The sequence below is a fragment of the Megachile rotundata genome, chromosome 14 (genome assembly GCF_050947335.1).
Source record: "Megachile rotundata isolate GNS110a chromosome 14, iyMegRotu1, whole genome shotgun sequence".
Taxonomy (NCBI): domain Eukaryota; kingdom Metazoa; phylum Arthropoda; class Insecta; order Hymenoptera; family Megachilidae; genus Megachile; species Megachile rotundata.
The window spans coordinates 10,938,966-10,962,746 of NC_134996.1; the positions used below are offsets into that span (position 1 = coordinate 10,938,966).

The following is a 23,781-nucleotide window of genomic DNA, read 5'->3' on the forward strand; positions in this document are numbered from 1 at the left end:
TTGAATGGGGAGTGTTCAAGAAAATTGCTGAAAGCATTTCTGCTGGAGAGTTTGTATAGGATTGGAGAAATATTTGCTATGTGAATCGAAATAGTCATTTTTTAAGGGTAGAGTATAATTTTGGTGATTGTTGAGAGGGTTTGTATGTTGTAGTATTTTTATAGATAATTTTATGTGTGGTGAAGAAGCTTTGTCTTCCCAATTTTCATATTTTGTTTTCTTCATTTTTATCAAGACGTGAAGTGACGTGAAGTCATTTAGGTTTGATAGTGTCTTCCATTTGTTTTCTTCTTCTGTTCTATCTCTTCTATTTTTAAGTTTGAATGTTTGAACATAGAGAAGAAACAGAGTTTCATTGTCTTCATCTTTGTCATCTCAATTCTCATATTTTGTTTTCTTCATTTTTATTCATTATGTGAAGTCATTTGAGTTTGATAGCGTCTTCCATTTGATTTCTTCTTCTGTTCTACCTCTTCCATTTTTCAGTTTGAATGTTTGAACTCACAGAAGAAGAAGAATTTCATTGTATTCATCTTTGTCTTCTGAACTGTATCTTCATTTATGAACGTCTCTTCATCTTCATCCATAATATGACATCATTTATGTTTGACATTGTCTTCAATTCATTTTCTTCTTCTTTGTATCTCTTGCATTTTTAAGTTTGAATGTTTGAACACATAGAAGAAGAAGAATTTCATTGTCTTCATTTTTGTCTTCTGAATTGTATCTTCATTTCTGAACATCCTTTCATCTTCATCCAAACCACGAATCGTTTATTTTTAATTCACATCCCGTCACTTTTTAAATTTGATTAACCGTGTCAATGTAAATTAGAAATTCGTCTTGAACAGCCCCTATTCAATTACCAAGATTTAACCCTAAAGCGTACACATCTTGGTGTTTAACCGAAATCGAAAAGAAGAAACCATCAGCCCGGAACCAATGAGTCCACAAAGAGAAAGAAAGAAGAAGAGCTAGAATCGAAGAGAAATCGAAATTAAATTCATAGAAAGCTGTAAGAGAACGTTTGAGGTGTTCAAGCACACCGAGGCAGGTAACAGGGTTCGAAAGAAGAAAAGTCACCCCCGGGTGCAAGAGCCAGAGTAATTTCACGGGCTCGATTCTGGTGTAGGCAAGGACTGAAGAAAGCACGTGAAAGAAGGGATGACGAGGAACAACGTATCGCATGCGATCGTACTCCTCTTTATCGAGGGCTTCCTCCTCTGTGGTTTTTTGGCCACGTTTGATTACGCCCCCGAGGCGAACGCCGCTTACCGTCAGAACAGCTTCTCGCCTCATCTAAATGGAAAACCGAGTTCTTTGCCGGTCACGTACACACGTAAGTCCTTCGACTCGTTCTTCTTCAACCTCTCTTCTTTTTACGCGGTTACGCCCTCTTCTTTAACTATATACTTCCATTCTTCTATTTTTTTTAGCTGTTTAAGCTTTCTTCTTTTGTTTGCTAGTTTAATCAATTTTAATTTAATATTTAGATTCTTTGTTGTAACTCTTCAGTTTGCATTTCCTTGCATTTAGATTGTTGGCTCGTTTTAATGAAGAAAACAAGAAAGCTTCTTTATCTTCTGAATCTTCTGTTCATTTAATAATATTTCTTCCTTGCTATTTGTTCCTTTGATTTGATTTACTTCTATTCATCTCTAGTTTCTTCTTCTTCTACATCTCTGTTTGCAACTGTGTATTCATCAATTTTAATTTAATATTTAGTTCATTTTCTTCTTTGCTATACTCCCTCAATTTGGGTCTTGTCTAAATGTAAAAAAGAAGAAAGCTTCTTTATCTTCTGAATCTTCTGTTCATTTAATAATATTTCTTCCTTGCTATTTGTTCCTTTGATTTGATTTACTTCTATTCATCTCTAGTTTCTTCTTCTTCTACATCTCTGTTTGCAACTGTGTATTCATCAATTTTAATTTAATATTTAATTCATTTTCTTCTTTGCTATACTCCCTCAATTTGGGTCTTGTCTAAATGTAAAAAAGAAGAAAGCTTCTTTATCTTCTGAATCTTCTGTTTACTTAATAATATTTCTTCCTTGCTATTTGTTCCTTTGATTTGATTTACTTCTATTCATCTCTAGTTTCTTCTTCTTCTACATCTCTGTTTGTAAATGTGTATTCATCAATTTTAATTTAATATTTAATTCATTTTCTTCTTTGCATATACACATTCAGTTTTAAGCTTGAACTTTTAAATTCAAAAAGGAAGAAATCTTATTTTCTTCTTTATCTCTTAAATTACAACTGAATCAAAGTATTTCTTCCTTTGTCCTCTTTTTGAATTGTCTTTCTAAAACTTGTTGAAAGTGTACATTGTTTTCCTCTTTTCTCCTCCGTGATTCCAATTACTTTCTATTTACTTTTTATTCCATCCCCATTTGTCAATCGAGTTTCCCTTATTTTTCCCGCTGTCTCACCCTCCATTTTTTCTCCGCCATTTACACCTCCTGTCTTTGAAACAAAGGCGCGAAGAAAAACGTGGCGAGATAACAAGACGCGTGCGTAATACTCCGAGAAACTCGTGCAACTGCATAACGACGAACAGACTTCGGTGGATTTAACTTTAGAGTCGGATAAAGTACGTACATTAACGTCGCGTTTCTACACCGGAAACCTCTTTACGACGCTTCACTCGAAATCAACCTTGTTTTCCGATGACAATTCTTAATTTCTTCGAAGCTCGTTAAAACAGCCCCCAAAGAACTTCCAATTATATTTAACAGCACTTGTTTCGATTTGCCGTCGACGAAATTCTGTGCAATAATTTCAAAGGGATTTGTATAAATTGTTTACATTGCTATGGCTTCAATAATTCCGTATTCCACGAATTTTCATGGGAATTCATTAAATTTATATTACAAATGCTTTCATTTAATTATGATCGGTTCCTACACTGCAAAGACAGACCCTTCAAATTCTACAATGAAAGCGCGTATCCACGGTATTAATTAATAATGCTGAAAGACTGAAATATTTATTAATTCCGTGTTGCTGCAAGAGCAACTCAATTTGTACACGAATTAATACGCCAGGAAATTAATAATCCGAAATTTTTAAAGCACCGCATTCTCGTTACCACGCATTAGACAAAATGCTTAAATATTAATCGCAGGTTAAACGTTTCGAAAATCTCGCAGGCAAAATAACACGATTATGCATGTTATTATCGTCATAAACGTAGCGAAGCTTTTCGGCCGTTTCTCGAGAAATCCCTGGCCAGGGATAAACACGTGGTCAACACTTTAGCCGTAGAATTTGAATTTCAAAGTGATACTTTGTGTAGATTACAAAACCGTCTCCAGACCAGAAGCATAATTGGCACAGTAATCTCGTTGCTCTTCAAAGATTATAAATTTTCGCTGGGATCCGAGCCAGCCGAGGCCGAGTGTACGTGTTTTCTTATGGAAATCGCTTTTCATGCGACGTGGACGAAATTTCCTTCTTATGGAAATTGCCACGGTTAAGGAACGAGAACGCTGTGAAAAGTCCAAAAACACGACGGCACTCCATTGTCTTTCTCTCTTTTTAAACTCCGACTATTTTGTTTTTTCTTTTATTCTTCGTTTTTTTTGTCGAGGTACTATTTTCTGTACGGAGACTTTTCTTGTGTGATTTATTTAACTACTTTCTAGTTGATGTGGATAGTGGAATAGGCTTTTAGTATGAAGACAAGATGGCGGCGTTACGCGGTCGTAAAATGGAGGCACTCGGTCGGTAACTTAGAAATTTACATATGTTCAAATCTTTTAGACATTTTCATATGAAAAATTTATTTATATTATACATTATATATACTGAACAATTATATATAATATATATATATTAAACAATTATATACATTATATATATTAAACAGTTATATACATTGTTATATATTAAACAGTTATATACATTATTACATATTAAACAGTTATATACATTATTACATATTAAACAGTTATATACATTATATATGTATATTAAATATGAAATTTTGAACAGAAATCTTGCAAGTTTTATTTTAAGGACAAGTTTGAAAATGTTAAATTACTTCAACTTCAATTTTGCAATGTCAAACTTAAAAATATAAATGTTCACAAATTTCAAAATGTTCAAATGAGAACAAATTAAACTTTAAGAAAAATTGAACCTATAAGAACGCATCAAACAAGAAAGATTCTCTCATTCCAAACAAACTTGAAGTACGATTTCCTCAAGTTTCTCCCAGATCCAAAATTGAAGCACAAAAATAAAATACGAGATAATCTGGCGAAGAAGTAAAGTAAATAGATTAATGTTCTCACGAAGTTGTCATTTCTGTAGTCAGAAGTAAAATCCCACGAAACAAGGATAACCCGAGTAAAAACCGGAAGCCCGTGGAAACGGTAGCTTCCCGTGGAAATTATTCGAGCCGCGTGCAGGTAATCTATTTATCACTTGAGGCATTGCTGTCCCTGTCGTGACTTTTATACGGGAGAGGCAATGACGAGAGAATCGTGTTGCCGTTTTGCTTGTTCGCATCCATCAAACGGTAATTTTCGAAAAGCCCTGGCAGATTCGAGCCGAGTCATGGAAAGGTAATGGAATCGACGACGATAAAGTTGCAGCGAAATCGCATTAGCCGACTTTCAAACCGAAGATAATTGCCTTCCTCGACGACTTAATTCGATTAACCCTTCGAACGAACAGTTAAGCCCCTGTAATTCTCTTCTCAAACTGTTTATTGAAATGTTTCGTATTTCTTCTTTTCTTCGCGAGACTCTACACAAATTGCATTCGATCAACTTTAAACCTATTTTATCTCTTTTGTCGATGCATTTTATTTATGTATTTTAACTAAGCAAATTTTTTTTATATATTATATATTATATATATAATTGTTTATTATATATAATGTATGTAATTGTTTAATATATAATAATGTATATAGCTGTTTAATACATAACAATGTATATAACTGTTTAATACATAACAATGTATATAACTGTTTAATATAATATTGAATTCCTAACCTCAAAATTTGCAGAACTTCATCGATGAACCTAATATGACCTACTACCACTTGAACCTAGTTAATTATCTAAATTAGTATTATATAATAAATTAATTAATAAAAGTTCCTCCATGTTTCATGACACACAACAATATTTCACATAAACCCCAAATAAATGAACCTAACCTAAGTTCGCATCAAGTTGAATTCATTTTTAAATATCTTCACAGAAAATTATTATCCCAATTTTTATTATACTTCTTCACATTTAAATTCTGTATAGTAACATGTTAATTTTGAAAAGCCTTAATATTTCTGATACGTTTTCCACACGTCCAATATGAAGACGATACATGCAGACTACGAACGGATCAGAGAAGAGCTCCTCGGTTATGAAATGTGGTTTCGACCTACTTGAATTTCGACTTGACTCCTCGATCATCGGTTATCCGCATATAAATTGCACCAGTGACAGGGACACCGCAATACCTATGATAAATAAATAGATCACCCATCGAGACAGCATCTTCTTTGATCCTGGATCACTTCCCAAGGAAATCATTCGCTAGAAACACCTCTACCTATCGATTCGTGGCCTCCAAAATTTATCTTACTAAATTTTAAACTAAGAAAATTGCACACAGTTTTACATTTTTGAAGAACTAAAGAACTTGTAGAACTGAAGACTAGTAGGACGCCATTTTTTAATGATCTCAATTTAAAGAAAATATCTTTGAACTTCTGTTAATAATAATAAAATGCAAATGAATCTTTCAGTAAATCTCTTCAATTTGAAAATTACAACAATCATTTGTACTGCTTTATAATAAATTTACATAAATTATTCTAATAATTTTTATGAACGCAAAAATCATTTAGTATCTCCACAAATATTTCTTCGTTTAAATTTTCTTGCAGCATAAACTCATCAATTTGTTCGATTTTACATAAAAATTTAATGTTTCTATATAAAAAATGGTCTTCAAAAATGTTTTAAGAAGTCTGTGAGTGGTTCTTCGAATTGTACCAAGATAAAAAGGAAGAAATATGTGAATTAATTTGAATAAAAGCTTATTGAGCGACTCATTTAGGAATAGGGGATGTTTAAGTCTCGAAGCATGTTCGATCGAGTCCCCCAACAAAAACGTCGACCCAAATCACCACGATTTTGCTGATTATTATGCATTCACGAGAACTGCAAGTAGCGACAGTCGGTGATGGATGAGCCCCGGGGAAAGCACGAATTATCTGTTTCGAAATGGCCTAAGACGTTCACCGTTTTCCAATGATTTACGAACGTGTTTTATACGAACAAGGTGTCGACTCTTAATCCGGCTCTTCACGCGTCTGATTTATTCCTGTTTAATTTCACGCGGAACCGGGGGGAATTCAGTAGTAATATCAACCTTGTACGCTACTAGATTTTAGGTGTATGTTTTAGATTAAGCTTCTACGTTATTTGAGTCATTAATCCTTAAATTTGATATTTGGAATGTTTTAAAGACTTTGATTTGAAGTTTGGTAAAATGTTTGTCTTTAAATTTGAAGTTTGATCAAGTAGATACCCTTAGATTTGATATAAGTGAACTTGAAATCATTGAATTTCATATATAAAACACTTAAAACCCTTAACTTTGAAATTTGGTAAAATATTGGCTTATTAATTTGAAGTTTGATAAAGTAGAAACTCTTAAACTTGATATAAGTGAATCTAAAATTATTAAATTTGATACATGAAATGTTTGAAACCCTTCAATTTGAAGTTTGGTAAAATATTGATCTATAAATTTGAAGTTTGGTAAAGTAGAAACTCTCAAACTTGATATAAGTGAATCTAAAATTATTGAATTTGATGTATGAAATGTTTGAAACCCTTCAATTTGAAGTTTGGTAAAATATTGATCTATAAATTTGAAGTTTAATAAAGTAGAAACTCTTAAATTTGATATAAGTGAACTTGAAATCATTGAATTTCATATATGAATACTTAAAACCCTTAACTTTGAAATTTGGTAAAATACTCATCCATAAATTTGAAGTTGCACAAATTAGAAAGTATTAAATTTGAAATAAATGAATTAAAAACCCTTAAATTTGAAAAAAGTGAATTTGAAATCAGTAAATTTTCAATCTCCCAAATTTGAAACTACATAATTTTTTGATCCTCAAACTTGAAACTCAGTAAACATCCTCAAATTAAAAATTTAATAAAAGCAAAAATTTCAAAATTTAAAACTTGAAAAACATAAAATCCTCAAATAAATAATTTAACAAGTTAAAAATTTGCTCAACCCCTACCTCAATATCACCCTAAATAAAAACCACAAAATTCTATTTCACCCTCATAAAACTCTGCAACTAATACTTCCATCATAAGCCTAAATTTACGAGCCTTCCATCATACAGTATCCTAACCTATACAATGATCGTATTCCACCCACCGAACGTCTGCAAATGGACCTTCACGCGTAACTTTCCCTCCGCAATTGGTAAAAGTTCCATCCCTCGTGAACCAATTACGGAGCCACGTAATTGCGGCGATCAATTAACGCGCGATTAACAGCACTCTCGTACCAGAACGAGCAAACAAACGAGCAAGCAACGAAGCAAACCAGCATTGTGTCGCTCATTAACAGCACGCGAGCCATGCATGCGGCTACAGTTAGCTCTTTTTGTTTCCTAAAACATCTCAGTGTATCAAGATGTCCATGTGATGATCTGGATCGGCTTCGGTTTCCTGATGACCTTCTTGAGGAGATACGGACAGAGCGCCATTGGACTAAGCTTCCTCATGGGAGCCATTTTGGTTCAAGTTGCCATGATCTGCGAGGGGGTCATGCATATGGAAAAGGACAACAGAGCTTATTTGTCTCTGAAGAGGTATGAGTTCATTCATTTTTAACTGAAATATTTATAAGAAAGGTTTGTTTTCATTTTTATTAAAAATAAAATATATTTCTAGTTAGGTTTTTTTGTAAGTCACTTATGGTACATTAATTTGGAGCTTTAGGTTTGATGGAAAGGTTAGGTTTTGTTAGTATTTTTAAGATAAAATGGCTGCTCATCACATGTGAACAATATGGTGGTTTTGATACACAAAATGGCTGCTCATCACATGTGAACTGTATGATGATTTTAATACACAAAATGGCTGCTCCTCACATGTGAACAGTACAGTAATTTTGATACACAAAATGGCTGCTCCTCACATGTGAACAGTACAGTAATTTTGATACACAAAATGGCTGCTCCTCACATGTGAACAATACAGTAATTTTGATACACAAAATGGCTGCTCATCACATGTGAACAGTACAGTAATTTTGATACACAAAATGGCTGCTCATCACATGTGAACAGTACAGTAATTTTGATACACAAAATGGCTGCTCCTCACATGTGAACAATACAGTAATTTTGATACACAAAATGGCTGCTCATCACATGTGATTAATATGGTGATTTTAATACACAAAATGTCCGACATGATTTCATGACATAACCTCTTACAAAATGGCTCATACTGAATATAAATTGAAAGGTTATTTAATGAGAATTTCTGTATAAACTATTCTCTGATATTTTCAATACAAAATGCCTCTTATTATATATAAATTGAAAAGGTACTTGAATAGAAAATTTCTATATAAACTGTCTTTAGACATTTACCGTACAAAATGGCTGACAACCAGTTAATAAATAAACATTAGCTTGTTGACATAAAAGTACTACAAAATGGTGTATTAATATAAAGTTTAATATTTGATGAAAATGAATATTTTCAAGACAAATACAATAGTGTTAAATATTGTATACAGTAAATCGCTGAAATCCCCGGATAACAAATTTATAAATTGAAGCGACATAAATATAAAATTACTTATATCGGACAGTTTAATCAGCTATAAATTCCGAGCCACAATTTATCGATGTTCCCTCCATTCACTACGAAATCGAAAATTCAATATTTGATCGAACGGAGGATAAAGAGAACAATCTTCCGAGGAAATTTGATCAGGTTTGCGGTCAATTAAAATCATTCACGTGTTCGAAACGTGATCGGAATTAACTTTCAATCCGTTCGGTGATTTCGATCGTTCCTCTCTATTTTTCACCCCTCTTTCGTTACTTTTCCGTGTCACAAATTCGCCGATGTATAGAACCATTTTATAATTTCGTTGGCGGTGCATTTGTAATACAGGAATTCCAAAACTCGACCTCGTAGATTATCGAACGTTATTCAACCGACGGCTGTAATTACCGGGATCCGTTTTAAACTTCGAAACTACACCTTTGCACGGCCAAAGTTCTTGTTTAATTATTCTAATGGAATGGTATCGTCGGTTGTGCTCCGAGTACCTAGATGGTTTTTCAGACCATCTCTGATTTACAAGTACTCGCCTTTTCACTGTCTGTTTCCAATGTGCACGGCTTATCAATCATTTAATACTGCGCTCTAAATATGCCTGCTATTCGTGGATATACCACAGCTGCTTAACACAGTGTGTCGGAAAAATAACAGAACTTTTTAATAAACAAAGTTAGTTACTTTATCAAAATTAATTTTTTTTATTCATAATACATCTTCATTCTTTATTTTGACTTTATATAATAAAGAACAACTCTCTATTACTTAGTTACTCTCTCAGTTACTTGATCAAATAAGGTTCGTTCAAATTTATCCGCCATATTGAAAAATGGCGGACAAAATACGCTCCTCAGTTAAGTAACCATTTTTTCAATTTTCCAAAAATACATGTTTTAAAAAGTAACAGTTCTCTCCTAATTAGTTACTCTCTCAGTTACTTAATGACTCAAGGTTCCTTAAAATTTGTCCGCCATATTGGAAAATGGCGTACACTCTTCAATCAAGCAGCCATTTTTCCAATTTTTCAAAAATACACATTTCAAAAAGTAACGCATTCAGTAATGAAAGAAGTAATAAAACCGTGTATATTATTGAGCTATTTCCGTTTAAAGAATCCCCCAGAAAATTGAATACACCGAAGAAATCGAAAAACGGTGTATTGAGTGGAGTTTTTTCGGTGCATCAACTATTCATTGCAGCGGGTCCAACACAATCCTACAAGCAGGCTTTGGTATTCAATGGTGCATCGTTTCGAATATATTTCGTGGAAGAACGTGCAAAAATATTCTCGGACTTCTCAACCAATCGGTACCTGATGTGTATATTACCGGGCCTGTACGAATTTATTTGTTTCCGATACTACGTGTTGGACACGCTTTTCGAGTGCCTGTGTCACAATCGATTCTGTGGAAATTTTCTTTTCTGTAATGCCGAGTTTCGGGGTACTTGAATTTTTACAAAAGTTGCAATATTTTTTGTGGAATTTATTGAAAGAAATTTGAGAGGTTAGGTTATGTTGAATAATAATAATAAATTTAAACGAATCTTAGTTTTCTAATATATTTTTTTTACAAAATATTTGTTTTTAATAAATGGATAATAACAAGTTTAAATCGGACATTTTGTGCACCGAATTTAATTTAAGAGGTTAGGTTACGTTGTGTTAGGTTATGTTGAACAAATTGAAGAGGTTAGGCTACGTCGTGTTAGGTTATGTTGAATAATAATAATAAATTTAAAAGAATCTTAGTTTTCTTATATATATTTTTTTTATAAAATATTTGTTTTTAATAAATGGATAATATAGTGTATTTAAATCGGACATTTTGTGCAACGAATCGATAGAAACTAATACTGTTACAAAATTGCTGAAATGGAATAATAATGAAATAATCTGTGCAAACACGTGTCTCTCTTCACGCCGGCATATAAATTAATAATGAAGTAGCCATAATCAACATTAATCCACCGAACATTGGATATTATACATAATCAATGTGTACTTAAATCCCTGCATAACCTAGAATAGCACATGATGAAATTTATTGAATCATATCTTTCGGTAACAATGGTATTGATAGTGATTATTTTCATGAGATATTAATTTATGTCCATAATCGTCCGTTCATTGAACGCACGCCATGCTAGTCTCTGTAAAGTGAAATATTGGACATTTCAAAAAAAGATTTTAAATTATAAGTTTGAACAAATAATTTATTCTTCAAATAATTTATTTTATATCATGGTTTATTTTTTGAGATAATTTATTGGTCAATATAATTTATTTTACAGGGTAGTTTATTTTTTAGGATAATTTATTAAACAGCATAATTTTTCAAAAAACTTCATTCAACAAAATAGCTTTCTATCAAAGTACTATTTTAAAATTGTTTATTCTTCAAAATTATTTTACTGAATAATGTCATATCGTAACCTAATCATAACCTAAAAATCTAGTAACAATAAAACCTGAACAAGGATGAAAATAATTTGATAGCAATCTGTTGAATTCAGGAAAGCAATTATTCCGCCATCCTTTAAAGTTCTCAAATATGTATATTCAAAAATGTTCGCTCAACATTTCGCGTCACAAAAGTCACCAGACCTTTCAAAGGAAAAGCTAACTCCATCAATTCATCTTTATTCAATTTACTCTCTGTGAGTGTGGAGAAGAAAAAACAAAAAGGAACAGAGATAAAAAAAGCAGAAGTCGCTCGTCAGCCACAATGAACGTACGTACAGGGTGTGCCATGAAAAATAGAACTTACTTTTGTATTCGTACAAAATGTCAATGGTCTATTAATCAAGCTTATAGAAGCTGATTATAGCCTCTTTTATTATTTATAAATACAGAGTGTCTCACAATTAGTATACGTGAAATGAGGGATAGCTGACGTGATTCTGAATAAGATTTCCCTTTGCAAAAATGTGGTGTGAAGCTTTGTTTTTGAATTGTTAAGGAAAAACGCGGACCAATCAGAGCGCGAGGATTGCGCATGCACAGACGCGAGAGCGACAGCTTCGAGCTAGCGGCTGAGCGCGTGGTACTTACCACGCGTTGTATTTACCACGCACTGTATTTACCACGCGTTCTTTACCACGTAATGCACTTACCACGCGTTGTATTTACCACGTGCTGCACTTACCACGCGTTGCTTACCACGTGCTGCACCTACCAAGCGTTATATTTACCACGCGTTATATTTACCACGCATTGTATTTACCACGCGTTCTTTACCACGCATTGTATTCACCACGCGTTGTATTTACCACGCATTGAATTTACCACACGTTGCTTACCACGTGCTGCACCTACCACGCGTTGCATTGACCACGCATTATATATACCACGCGTTGTATTTACCACGCATTGAATTTATCACGCGTTGCTTACCACGTGTTGCACCTACCACGCATAGTACTTGCCACGCCTTGTATTTACCACGCGTTACATTCACCACGCATTGATTTCTTACGCGTTGCACTCAAGCTGTGAAAATATTTTTCAAAATCCCCTAATATCCATTTTATATCATACTATGTCTACCCTCTAATTGCACATGATAAAATATTATAAAACAGCAAAGCAAATAATATAAAACAGCTAATACCAAGCTTTGAAGTAACAAAAATCCTCCAATACCCCAAGATATTATCTAAAATTTCCAATAGCTTCATCCTCGAATACAAGTTCGAAATTTTCGTAAAGTAGAAAGGCACCCTGTATAAGTACGCAGAAGAGAATCGACGGAGAAAGTTAAACAAACCGCGTGAACGAACGAGGAAAGGATGATATCGAAACGTCCCTTCCGGTTCCGTGATCCGGCCTGTTTGCATATCAGTCGACGGTGCTCTTGCGGATGTTATGAATACTGATCCGCAGGTTTTCGAGCGACTACCTGCCGGTTAATAACGCGGATATCGATCAACCACGTGCAACCACTTTCAGCCTTCTAAGCGCAGACGTTGCAGTGGCCACCCCGTTGATATCCATGGGTGCTATGCTTGGTAAGACGACCTACATTCAGCTCGTGTTCATGGGGATCCTGGAGCTGATCATGTTCACCGTGAACAAGTACGTGGGCGAGCATGTACTGCAGGTAAATATACAATTTGCTTTCGTTCTGAATCGAACTACTTTACAATTTTATTTTGGGTATCGGGTAGAGATGTAAGGTGATACAGTCTGTTGCATTCGGAGAGAGATATATGAGAAGTTGGAGTGTTTAGTACGGTTTGAATTATCATGCGTTGTTTATTATGGGGTATAGTTACTGTAGGTTATAGTACCACGCGTTGTTTAACGGGTGATGCACTTACCAAGCGTCGTTTACCGTCTCCTGCACCTACCACGCATGGTATTTACCACGCGTTCTTTACCATGTACTGCACTTACCACGCGTTGTATTTACCACGTGCTGCACTTACCACGCGTTGCTTACCACGTGCTGCGCCTACCAAGCGTTATATTTACCACGCGTTGTATTTACCACGCATTGTATTTACCACGCGTTCTTTACCACGCATTGTATTTACCATGCGTTGTATTTACCACGCATTGAATTTACCACACGTTGCTTACCACGTGCTGCACCTACCACGCGTTGTATTGACCACGCATTATATTTACCACGCGTTGTATTTACCACGCATTGGATTTATCACGCGGTGCTTACCGCGTGCTGCACCTACCACGCATAGTACTTGCCACGCCTTGTATTTACCACGCGTTACATTCACCACGCGTTGATTTCTTACGCGTTGCACTCACCAAGCGTTGAATGTACTATACATTGCATTTACCACGCGTTGTATTTATCACGACTTGCTATTACCAATCGTATTACCACGCGTTGTATTTATCACTCATAGCATTCCCCATATGTCACATTCGCAACGCATGATTGTTTCACGTTATACTCGTACCACAAAAATATTATTCATAGTTCTCGTCTCATCACTCGCATTATATCGCCACATGTTATATTGCCTTGCATTCTGCTTCCATTCTGCATACTCTTCTGTCCAGTATAACAAAATACCAAAAGCTAAGAAATAACAATGTTATAAAAATATTTTAGAAGAGACCCATTTGCATGAACTGTTATTTTGAAATTCCCTAAAGATTGTAAAGCATCGCTTGAATAATTTCCCGTGTGACTCTTTAATCGTTATCTACCGTAGCAAAAACTTGGGTATTTTCGGTAACGCTGCCAATTGCGTGGAACAGAAGTTTTGAAAGCTGTTCCGCGAAAGTTTGAAGTTACCGAACGACGGACCGGAATAGAATTAGCGAGTGTCTGGTAATTAGAAAAGTTACGAAAGGTATTTCTAGCGTTCGATTTTAAGAAACGAACGAAAGTCAGCTGTCATGTAATCGATGCTGAAAGCTAAGTGAACTTCGAGCGAGAAATTTTTTCTCCGTCTCTCTCCCTTTACGGTCTACACAAGATATTCGAGCTACCGTTAAACTTTTACTGATACTCTGTTCTCTCGTTGTCCGGAATCAAATTAAAAATTTAAACCTGTCTCGGCTGACAGGCGAAATTGAACCGGCGTTATTCGCATTTTATAGGCTGTTGATGCCGGCGATAGCATGTTCGTACATGCTTTTGGAGCGTATTTTGGTCTGGCTGTCAGTTTTGTGTTCGGGATGAAGGAGAAACCGAAGGAACATCATCTGGAAGGGCCTTCTTACAACTCTGACATATTTGCGATGATTGGTTCGTTTTATTATTATTGTTATGTAAGACAATAACTTTGGTGATGTGATACTAAGAGGTGACGATGGTTCATTTAATAGATGGTTCTATTATGTCCCCATATCCACATATCCCCAATTCCACGTATCCCCAATTCCACACATTCCCAATTCCACATATCCCCAAATCCACATATCCCCAATTCCACACATCCCTAAATCCACACATCCCTAAGTCCACATATCCCCAGTTCCACGTATCCCCAATTCCACACATTCCCACATCCACATATTCCTAGTTCCACACATCCCCAATTCTACATATCTCCAAATCCACACATCCCCAATTCCACACATCCCCAAATCCACACATCCCCAAATCCACACATCCCCAAATCCACACATCCCCAAATCCACACATCCCCAATTCCACATATCCCCAAATCCACATATCTCCAATTCCACACATCCCCAAATCCACACATCCCCAAATCCACATATCCCCAATTCCACATATCCCCAATTCCACACATCCCCAAATCCACATATCTCCAATTCCACACATCCCCAAATCCACATATCCCCAAACCCACACATCCCAAACTCCACATATCCCCAATTCCACACATCCCCAAATCCACATATCCCCAATTCCACACATCCCCAAATCCACATATCTCCAATTCCATACATCCCTAAATCCACATATCCCCAAACCCACACATCCCAAATTCCACATATCCTCAAATCCTCATCTCCTCAACTCCACACATCCGCCAATCCACATATCCCAACTCCACATATCCCCACATCCCCACATCCCTACCTCACCATCCATCCTCGAACCCAAGTCCCCCAATACTAACTGAAAGTCCCTAGTGTCCACAGATTCCACGTAATAGACTCCATGCACTAAGTGCAAATACAAGTAAGGTAAAATGAAAGATGTTGTATCTTAACGGTGAGAGGAGATGGTTCGATGCCGATAGGTACGGTGTTTCTGTGGCTGTTCTGGCCGTCGTTCAACAGCGCCGCCCTCGAAGGAGACGATCAGCAAAGGGCCATTATAAACACCCTTCTGTCGATCTGTTCGAGCTGTGTGATCGCGTTCGCGACCTCCGCCCTGGTCTCGAAGGACAGCAAATTCAACATGGTGCACATACAGAACTCCACGTTGGCCGGCGGCGTGGCCGTGGGCACCGCGGCAGGTACAACAAGACCGTCTAATTAATCGGAGATTTACATTGGAAATTCGAGCGATGTACCTAACTGGGACGACATTTTCTGAATAAACACAGGCTTGATGTGTCAACCGGTCGGCGCTTTGGTCGTCGGCGCTCTGGCAGGACTACTCAGCGTGCTTGGGTACAAATATTTGACGGTAATTGGCCTAGTTTTCTCTTTTTGACCCTTTCTTACTTCTTTGAGCTTTTGGAAAGGAAGAAACTGGTGTAGGACGGATTACGGTGTTTAATTTGGACGGATTAACTGTTTGTAGTTGTTTGAAATTTTTATTGTACGAGTGATAGGCCCTGTTTTGGAATGCTGACGTGGCTTGTGTAATTTGGGTGATTTGAATGATTTGACTGAGGGGACTGAATTGATTGAGTTGGCGGATTTGACTGATTTAAGTTATTTGACTTTGACTGAATTGATGGATTTAATAGATTTTATTAATTGGACTGAATTGACTGAATTGACTGAATTGACTGAATTGACTGAATTAACTGAATTGATTGACTTAACTGTGCTGGCTTACTTGACTCAATTGACTCACTTGACTCACTTGACACATTTGACTCACTTGACACACTGGATTCACTTGACTCACTTGAATCACTTGAATCATTTGACTCATTTGATTCGTTTGACTCATTTGACTCACTTGACTCACTTGACACACTTGATTCACTTGACTCACTTGAATCACTTGAATCACTTGACTCATTTGATTCGTTTGACTCATTTGACTGATTTGATTGACTTGACTGACTTGTAAAACTTGACTCACTTGACACACTTGATTCACTTGACTCACTTGACTCACTTGACTCACTTGAATCATTTGACTCATTTGATTCGTTTGACTCATTTGACTCACTTGACTGACTTGACTGACTTGACTGACTTGATTAAATGGACTCAATTGATAGGTTTGATTGATTTGACTGATTTGACAATTTTGACTGAATTGACTGAATTGATGGGTTCAACTAGTTGAACTACTTCAAATAATTCAAGCAATTAATTTGAATCACATGAATCGTCTGATTTATATCACTTTTTTATATCATTTATATCACTTACATCATCTCACTAAAATAATATTATAATTTAAGCTCGATAGAATGCTTTGAAAGTAATGAAAGTACTCAAAGTAACAAAATAATACGATACTCGTCAGAACAGAGGTGAAATTTGTTACATTTTCATAGGACGATTCAAAGTACTTATAGTAAGCTGCAACATCCGATTTTAATTAGTCCACTGATCTGTCTTTCAGTTCACAATTTTGTCTGTTACTGTGTACCTGATGCTATGTAAATTAGTCTCTCAGTCACTCGTATTATTTCATTATTTCATGCAATGAATGCAAATTACTAACGAAAAGGATCCTTTTATTGAACGGAGGAGGAGTACTTTGAAACATTATCTTCTAACGTTCGTATTATAGTTACATTACAAACGTCACATTACATACATGATATACATATATGTACACATACTCTTACGTTATGTGAAATAAAAATACACATATGATGCAGTATAATGAAATACAAAATATTGCATTATATTATACTGCAGTACACGCATCACATTACATGCATGTACATATATGTACACATACTCTAATATTAATACACGTATAAATATAACAATATAATAACAAAAGCCGGAATATCGAAGCACAAAATTTCGGCAAATGACGCACGGTATTTTAAACAGCAATGAACGATAATCTCGCTATTCTGACGGAAACAATTTCACAATTCGAAAAAGCTTTATAAATCATCCAGCAAGAGTTCAATGTTAAATCCGATCACGTGCTGGCAAATTAAATTCACCTGCAATTCATAATCGTTTCAGCAGCTCCGTAGAACTTCACGTGCACGTCGTAACGTCGACGGAGCCCACATTCTCGTGAAATTTATGTTCCGCGTGTATTATCAAGCGTTTCGACGTCGTGGAGAAATTTCAACTTTTTTCAAAAATCATACCAGATATTCCATTGACATGCAGTCTGTCGCTGTTTTGATTTCGCGTGTCGGAACTTCTCAGAAATTTTCAGGTGAATTTATCGATTTTCAGTGTATACAACTACCCTTTCACAACAGCGAACTTCGTAAACAAAACACAACAGTGTTGCTTTGAATCAATCCTTTACGGAAAACAAGGTTCAAGCTTTATTCGAGAGATTTAATAACAATGCTTGTTGGAATATTTAAAGATATTTTTTAATACTCTTCTGCAGACTTGCAAAAGTATTTTAGATCTTTTTGTGACTTCACAAGGGATTCGCTTGGAGAGTTCTAATTTGTTCTTTGATACAAATTTCGTTATACAGGACGTCTCATAATTAGTGGTCCCTGAAATGAGGGATAGCAAACGTGATTCTGAATAAGATTTCCCTTTGCAAAAATGGGGTTTGAAGCTTCGTTTTTGAATTATTAAGGAAAAACACGGACCAATCAGAGCGCGAGGATTATGCATGCGCAGACGCGAGACAGCTTCGAGCTAGCGGCTGAGCGCGTGGTACTTACCACGCGTTGTATTTACCACGCACTGTATTTACCACGCGTTCTTTACCACGTACTGCACTTACCACGCGTTGTATTTACCACGTGCTGCACTTACCACGCGTTGCTTACCACGTGCTGCACCTACCAAGCGTTATATTTACCACGCGTTGTATTTACCACGCATTGTATTTACCACGCGTTCTTTACCACGCATTGTATTCACCACGCGTTGTATTTACCACGCATTGAATTTACCATACGTTGCTTACCACATGCTGCACCTACCACGCGTTGTATTGACCACGCATTATATTTACCACGCGTTGTATTTACCGCGCATTGAATTTATCACGCGTTGCTTACCACGTGCTGCACCTACCACGCATAGTACTTGCCACGCCTTGTATTTACCACGCGTTACATTCACCACGCATTGATTTCTTACGCGTTGCACTCACCAAGCGTTGAATATACTATACATTGCATTTACCACTGCGCTGCTCTCGCGTCGCTCTCGCGTCTGCGCATGCGCCGCTAGGTTGAAAGTTGTCGCTCTCGCGTCTGCGCATGCGTCGCTAGGTTGGAAGCTGTCGCTCTCGCATCTGCGCATGCGCAATTCTCGCGCGATTGGTCCGCGTTTTTCCTTAATAATTCAAAAACGGAGCTTCGTACCCCATTTCTGCAAAGAGAAGTCTTATTCAGAATCATGTCAGCTACATTTCAGGGACCTACACTAATTGTCAAACACCCTATATATGATAATCTTCACATTTTCCACTAATTTTATGACCAATTTTACATGAAATTTTATAAGTAATTTGGTTAAAGGTGGATATAGCAAACAAACCGAATTATCGAATTAACGAATATTCAAATTTGCTCTTTGATATAAATTTCGTTACATATGATACACTTGACATTTTCCTCTATTTTTATGGCTAGTTTTACAAGTAATTTTATAAGAAATTTTTAAAGTAATTTCGTTAGAAATGATATAACGAACAGAGTGAATTATCGAATTAACAAATTAGATTTATAAGGAGAGATTCTTCTCGTGGTAAATTTAGCGTGACAACGTTTAAAATCTGCTCGAAAGTTTCTTGAGTCACCATTTCTCGATACCGGAAGTATTGACACAGCGAGATCGCGGAAAGACGGATAATCATCGCGGAGAACTGTCTTGGAACTTCTTCTAATTATCCGTGATTCGTTCGCGACTCACCGTCGGTAATTCAATATTCTTTATGTACTTTATTCTCGGCGTTTCTTCGGATAACTTTCATCAGGCCACGAGTCAAATTAATATCGATACATTTCTATATTACATGACTGAAAAAATTGTTTAAATATTTCTCCATATTCTCTCTTACAAGTTTGACTGTTTTATAAAATATTACTTTACAGAATTTGAAACTATAGGAATTCGAAATCCGTCCTATACTGTGATTGTTTTAGATCTCCGACTTCGATGAGTAAAAGTACTAATGGTATTTTCATTCTACCGTTAATTTTCTGTTCGATTAATCTGTAGACCCGTTCCGAAAGAATTTCCGATATGGAACATACTCAAAGCGTAGTAATGTTAAATAACAAAAAAGAGAAACTTCCAACTGATGGAAGAAACAAATTAGTAAATTGTTTCGTCGACGTACACGATGGATTTCAACTGGAAACAAAACGCGCGGAACGAAATGGCTCGGTTTCTAAATATCAATGAAAAAAAGAGGGAAAGAGGAGAATGCAGAACAAAGGGAGCCGTCCAATGAATGTCAGATTGTTTCCGTTCCCGATAATATAAATAACGTCTGTTTAATCATCTCCGGGTGTACCGTGCAAATAATATAACAGTGTTATCATAACGTAATTATTACGGTATTATGTCAGTAAATTTCGGAATATAATTATGACAGAGTTATTAGAATCGCTCCATTGCGTATCAAAACTGAAACATTGTTCTATTATTCCAGTTTCCTCTTCAGTGATTATACACACGTATATTGCGTTTATATATTGCATAATTGTGTGGAAATAGTTTATTAATTTTTTTTTATTTTAGGCGTGTTCGGTCATTGAGAATTTTACTCGTGGCGCCATCTGCGAGAAAAGTGCTGAAACTTGTAGTAAATTCGGTCGGTAACTTTGAGTTAGTCCTTCAAATGTCGGTAACTGTTACCGACAGGTGGTGTTCAAACGTAGTTCGTTGTTTCATCGCTAGATGGCGTCGGTGGAATTTGAAACCTTTTTACAAATTTATATTTTCGAGTTATTTACGCTTGTAAATGATTTTGAGGACTTTTAATATCACTAATTTTATCATATTATTGTCTATTAGATTGGGAAAGATAATATTTCTTATGGTAAAGTGTTTCAAATTTAGTTCCATTAGTTCACACTTTCCACCGCTAGATGGCTAGACATTTTAACGTCCACAAATTGCAATAATTTTCATTTTCGATTCCAGCGCTTTCTACTCATTATAATGAAATTATTTCAATTCTATTAACATCGTAGAGTACTTCACTCAACTTAGAAAAGCGTAAAAATCATTAATTTCAAAGATAAATACAATTTTCTTTAACAGTTAACCGCTAGATGACGCTACAGGTACCGTTCGCACATTGCGCGCGAAAATTCAAACTCAAAAAAGGACCCACAAGAGTAAACACTTCCAATTTAATAATTTAATTAATTTACAGTGAACTATTATTCATATCTCTTTTACAGACTACATTAATACTTTTCAACACTACCATATTTCAATCAAAAATAAAACTTCAAAATTGTATTACAAAACATTTATTAACACAAAGTTTCAGTGTCCAGAAAGCTACAGTCTTATGACTTATTAAATAAATTAATTTCTGTGTACCATAAAGGATAAATATCAAATAACAATTAACTCTTTTCAACACTACCATATTTCAATCAAAAATAAAACTCCAAAATTCTATTACAAAACATTTATTAACACAAAGTTTCAGTGTCCAGAAAACTGCAGTCTTATGACTTATTAAATAAGTTAATTTCTGTGTACTACAAAGTTTAAATATCAAATAACAATTAACTCTTTTCAACACTACCATATTTCAATAAAAAATAAAACTTCAAAATTCTATTACAAAACATTTATCAACACAAAGTTTCAGTGTCCAGAAAGCTACAGTCTTATGACTTATTAAATAAATTAATTTCTGTGTACCACAAAGTTTAAATATCAAATACAATTAACTCTTTTCAACACTACCATATTTCAATCGAAAATAAAACTCCAAAATTCTATTACAAAACATTTATTAACACAAAGTTTCAGTTCCAGAAAGCTACAGTCTTATGACTTTTTAAATAAGTTAATTTCTGTGTACTACAAAGATTAAATGTTCTATAACATAAATTTTACAACTACATCGCAATTAAATTTGTAAACTAACTCCATAAATTCCAGCCACTGATACAAAAGCGTCTGCGAATCCACGACACGTGTGGCGTCCATAATCTCCACGGGATGCCCGGTGTTCTCGGAGGTTTATTCGGTGCTTTGATGGCGGGCTTAGCGACGGAAGCGTCTTATGATTATTCCCTTTACGAGGTACATAAATTCACTTCACATTAATTGATTTCATAATAATAATTACTACCTGATTTCACAGTAATAATTAATTAGATACATAATTACGCGAACAATATTTATTCTTGGATTTATTCACCACAATAAGTGTTGCCTTCAGCAAAAATCATCGGGTCGTAAACTTTCACTAACGTTGGAGTTTCGACTCAAGAGGTTGCACATGTTTGTTTGTCACCATAGGACCCATAGGGTCTATAGACTCGTATCGGATTTTTCCTTCTACGAGTTTTCTTATTCTCTTGGTTTTCGTTGAAGAGTAAAGACGTACCTTTCTAAGCTTCAGAAGTATAATTAAAGTTTCTGTTGAAATATTATTTGAGTATTATTACTTTATCTCACCGCCTATTTCCTATATTTATTAATTAATTTTACCTTTTAGATCTTCCGTGCACGAGCGCCAAGCTCGGAATCGAAGCTGGCGGAAATGAGAGACAATAATGGCGCGTTAAAGACTGGACAAGACAGAACTGCTGGACAACAGGCAGCGTACCAATTGTTAGCACTAGCTATCACTCTGGGCATCTCTATCGTCTCAGGATTAATTACAGGTATTATTTTTACTGACATTCAATCAAATTTTTATTGAAGTTATAACCAAATATTTTTTTTGTAGGTTTATTTATGCGTATGTCGGTTTGCGGTTCCATAAACGAGGAACAGAAATTTGATGACGAAGTGCACTGGGAATTAGAGGAGTCTTCGCACGAATCCAATGTGAAGGACGGAAACACCTGCGACGGAGATCAATTGCCTATGGGACACATTTGAAAACATGAGAAAATTCGTCCCATAATTTATCACTCGATATCGCGTGCTAGATGAATAACGCTTATACCTGAGATTTAGTCCTGATCCGCTGATGGGTCCCGTGCTGATTTTCGATGGTTAAATATTAATATACTAGGTCTGTTTGATTGAGGCGCTCCGAGCCTAACCTAACGATGCTGAGCGAGCGAGTTTCGCGCTAAAGCAAAAATAGTCAACCGTGGCATGCGGTTGAATTGGTTGAGTGGTGCAAGAGAAATACGTGGACGAAAAAGTTGAAAAGTCAAGAATATAAGCGCGGGAAATTTCAATTTTGCATTAAAATCTACGGGGATATGGTTTTCGGGATAATGAGTATACAAAATCGTTAATTATTCACTTTCTAAGCACAATCTATGAACTTTCATGGTTAAAGAATGTTCAGTGACTCCCTAGCTACTTTCTCATATCACGTATGTTCACATTTTTATTGTAAATAATTAGTTATTAATTAATATCCAGCACGAAGTCGGCGGAATACATAGTACGCATGAGATAATTTGAAATAATTAATAACACATTTTCTAAACACAATTTATGCACTTTTATTATAAAAGAATGTTCAGTGGTCCCTCAGCTACTTTCTCGTATCGTATTTGTTCAGATTTTTAATGAAATTAATTAGTTATTAACTAATAACCTAAGGTCAGCCACGGTATACACGAGGTCATTTTGAATAATTAATTACACGTTTTGTGAATATATTTTGTGCACTTTTATGATTGAAGAATGGTCAGCAATGCATTATTTACATGGTTCGATCATAAAAGTTCATAAATAATGTTTGGGTAATGAGTAATTAATTATTTTGTGTCAGCATTCCGACGCGGACATGAGCCGCCTATGTCAATTCTACTGCGCATGCAAAGTGCAATATTTTGGCACTTTGACGACGTAGTATGGTACCTGAGGCATTTAGAAACAAATTTCTATTAGGGTTTGATGCGTTTTGATGCGTAATAAAGCTAGGAAATCAATTTTTGTCGAATTCGGTCGAAAACGGTACAGGTGGCGCCATCTAGCGGCGACCGGCCGAACTACGAAAAATTAAAAT

The 23,781-nt window shown here is 35.6% G+C and overlaps 1 protein-coding gene across 3 annotated transcripts in view; it reads left to right on the forward strand.

Moving 5' to 3' along the window:
* Rh50 (Rhesus blood group-associated glycoprotein Rh50) overlaps positions 1-23,261 on the forward strand; it is a 39,614-nt gene extending 16,353 nt beyond the window's left edge. Inside the window, exons 1-9 of one of the 3 annotated variants that reach the window (XM_003700010.3) lie at positions 1,150-1,339; positions 7,683-7,869; positions 12,807-12,957; positions 14,433-14,580; positions 15,548-15,766; positions 15,857-15,939; positions 21,741-21,884; positions 22,303-22,471; positions 22,537-23,261. In XM_003700010.3, the coding sequence (XP_003700058.2) occupies positions 1,165-1,339; positions 7,683-7,869; positions 12,807-12,957; positions 14,433-14,580; positions 15,548-15,766; positions 15,857-15,939; positions 21,741-21,884; positions 22,303-22,471; positions 22,537-22,691 (1,431 nt within the window). In that variant the 5' untranslated portion in view covers positions 1,150-1,164 and the 3' untranslated portion in view covers positions 22,692-23,261. Of the gene's footprint in view, positions 1-1,149; positions 1,340-7,682; positions 7,870-12,806; positions 12,958-14,432; positions 14,581-15,547; positions 15,767-15,856; positions 15,940-21,740; positions 21,885-22,302; positions 22,472-22,536 lie in introns of those variants that run through there. The other 2 variants (XM_076539454.1, XM_076539455.1) reach the window with 2 other exon arrangements.
* The last annotated feature ends 520 nt before the right edge of the window (positions 23,262-23,781 follow it).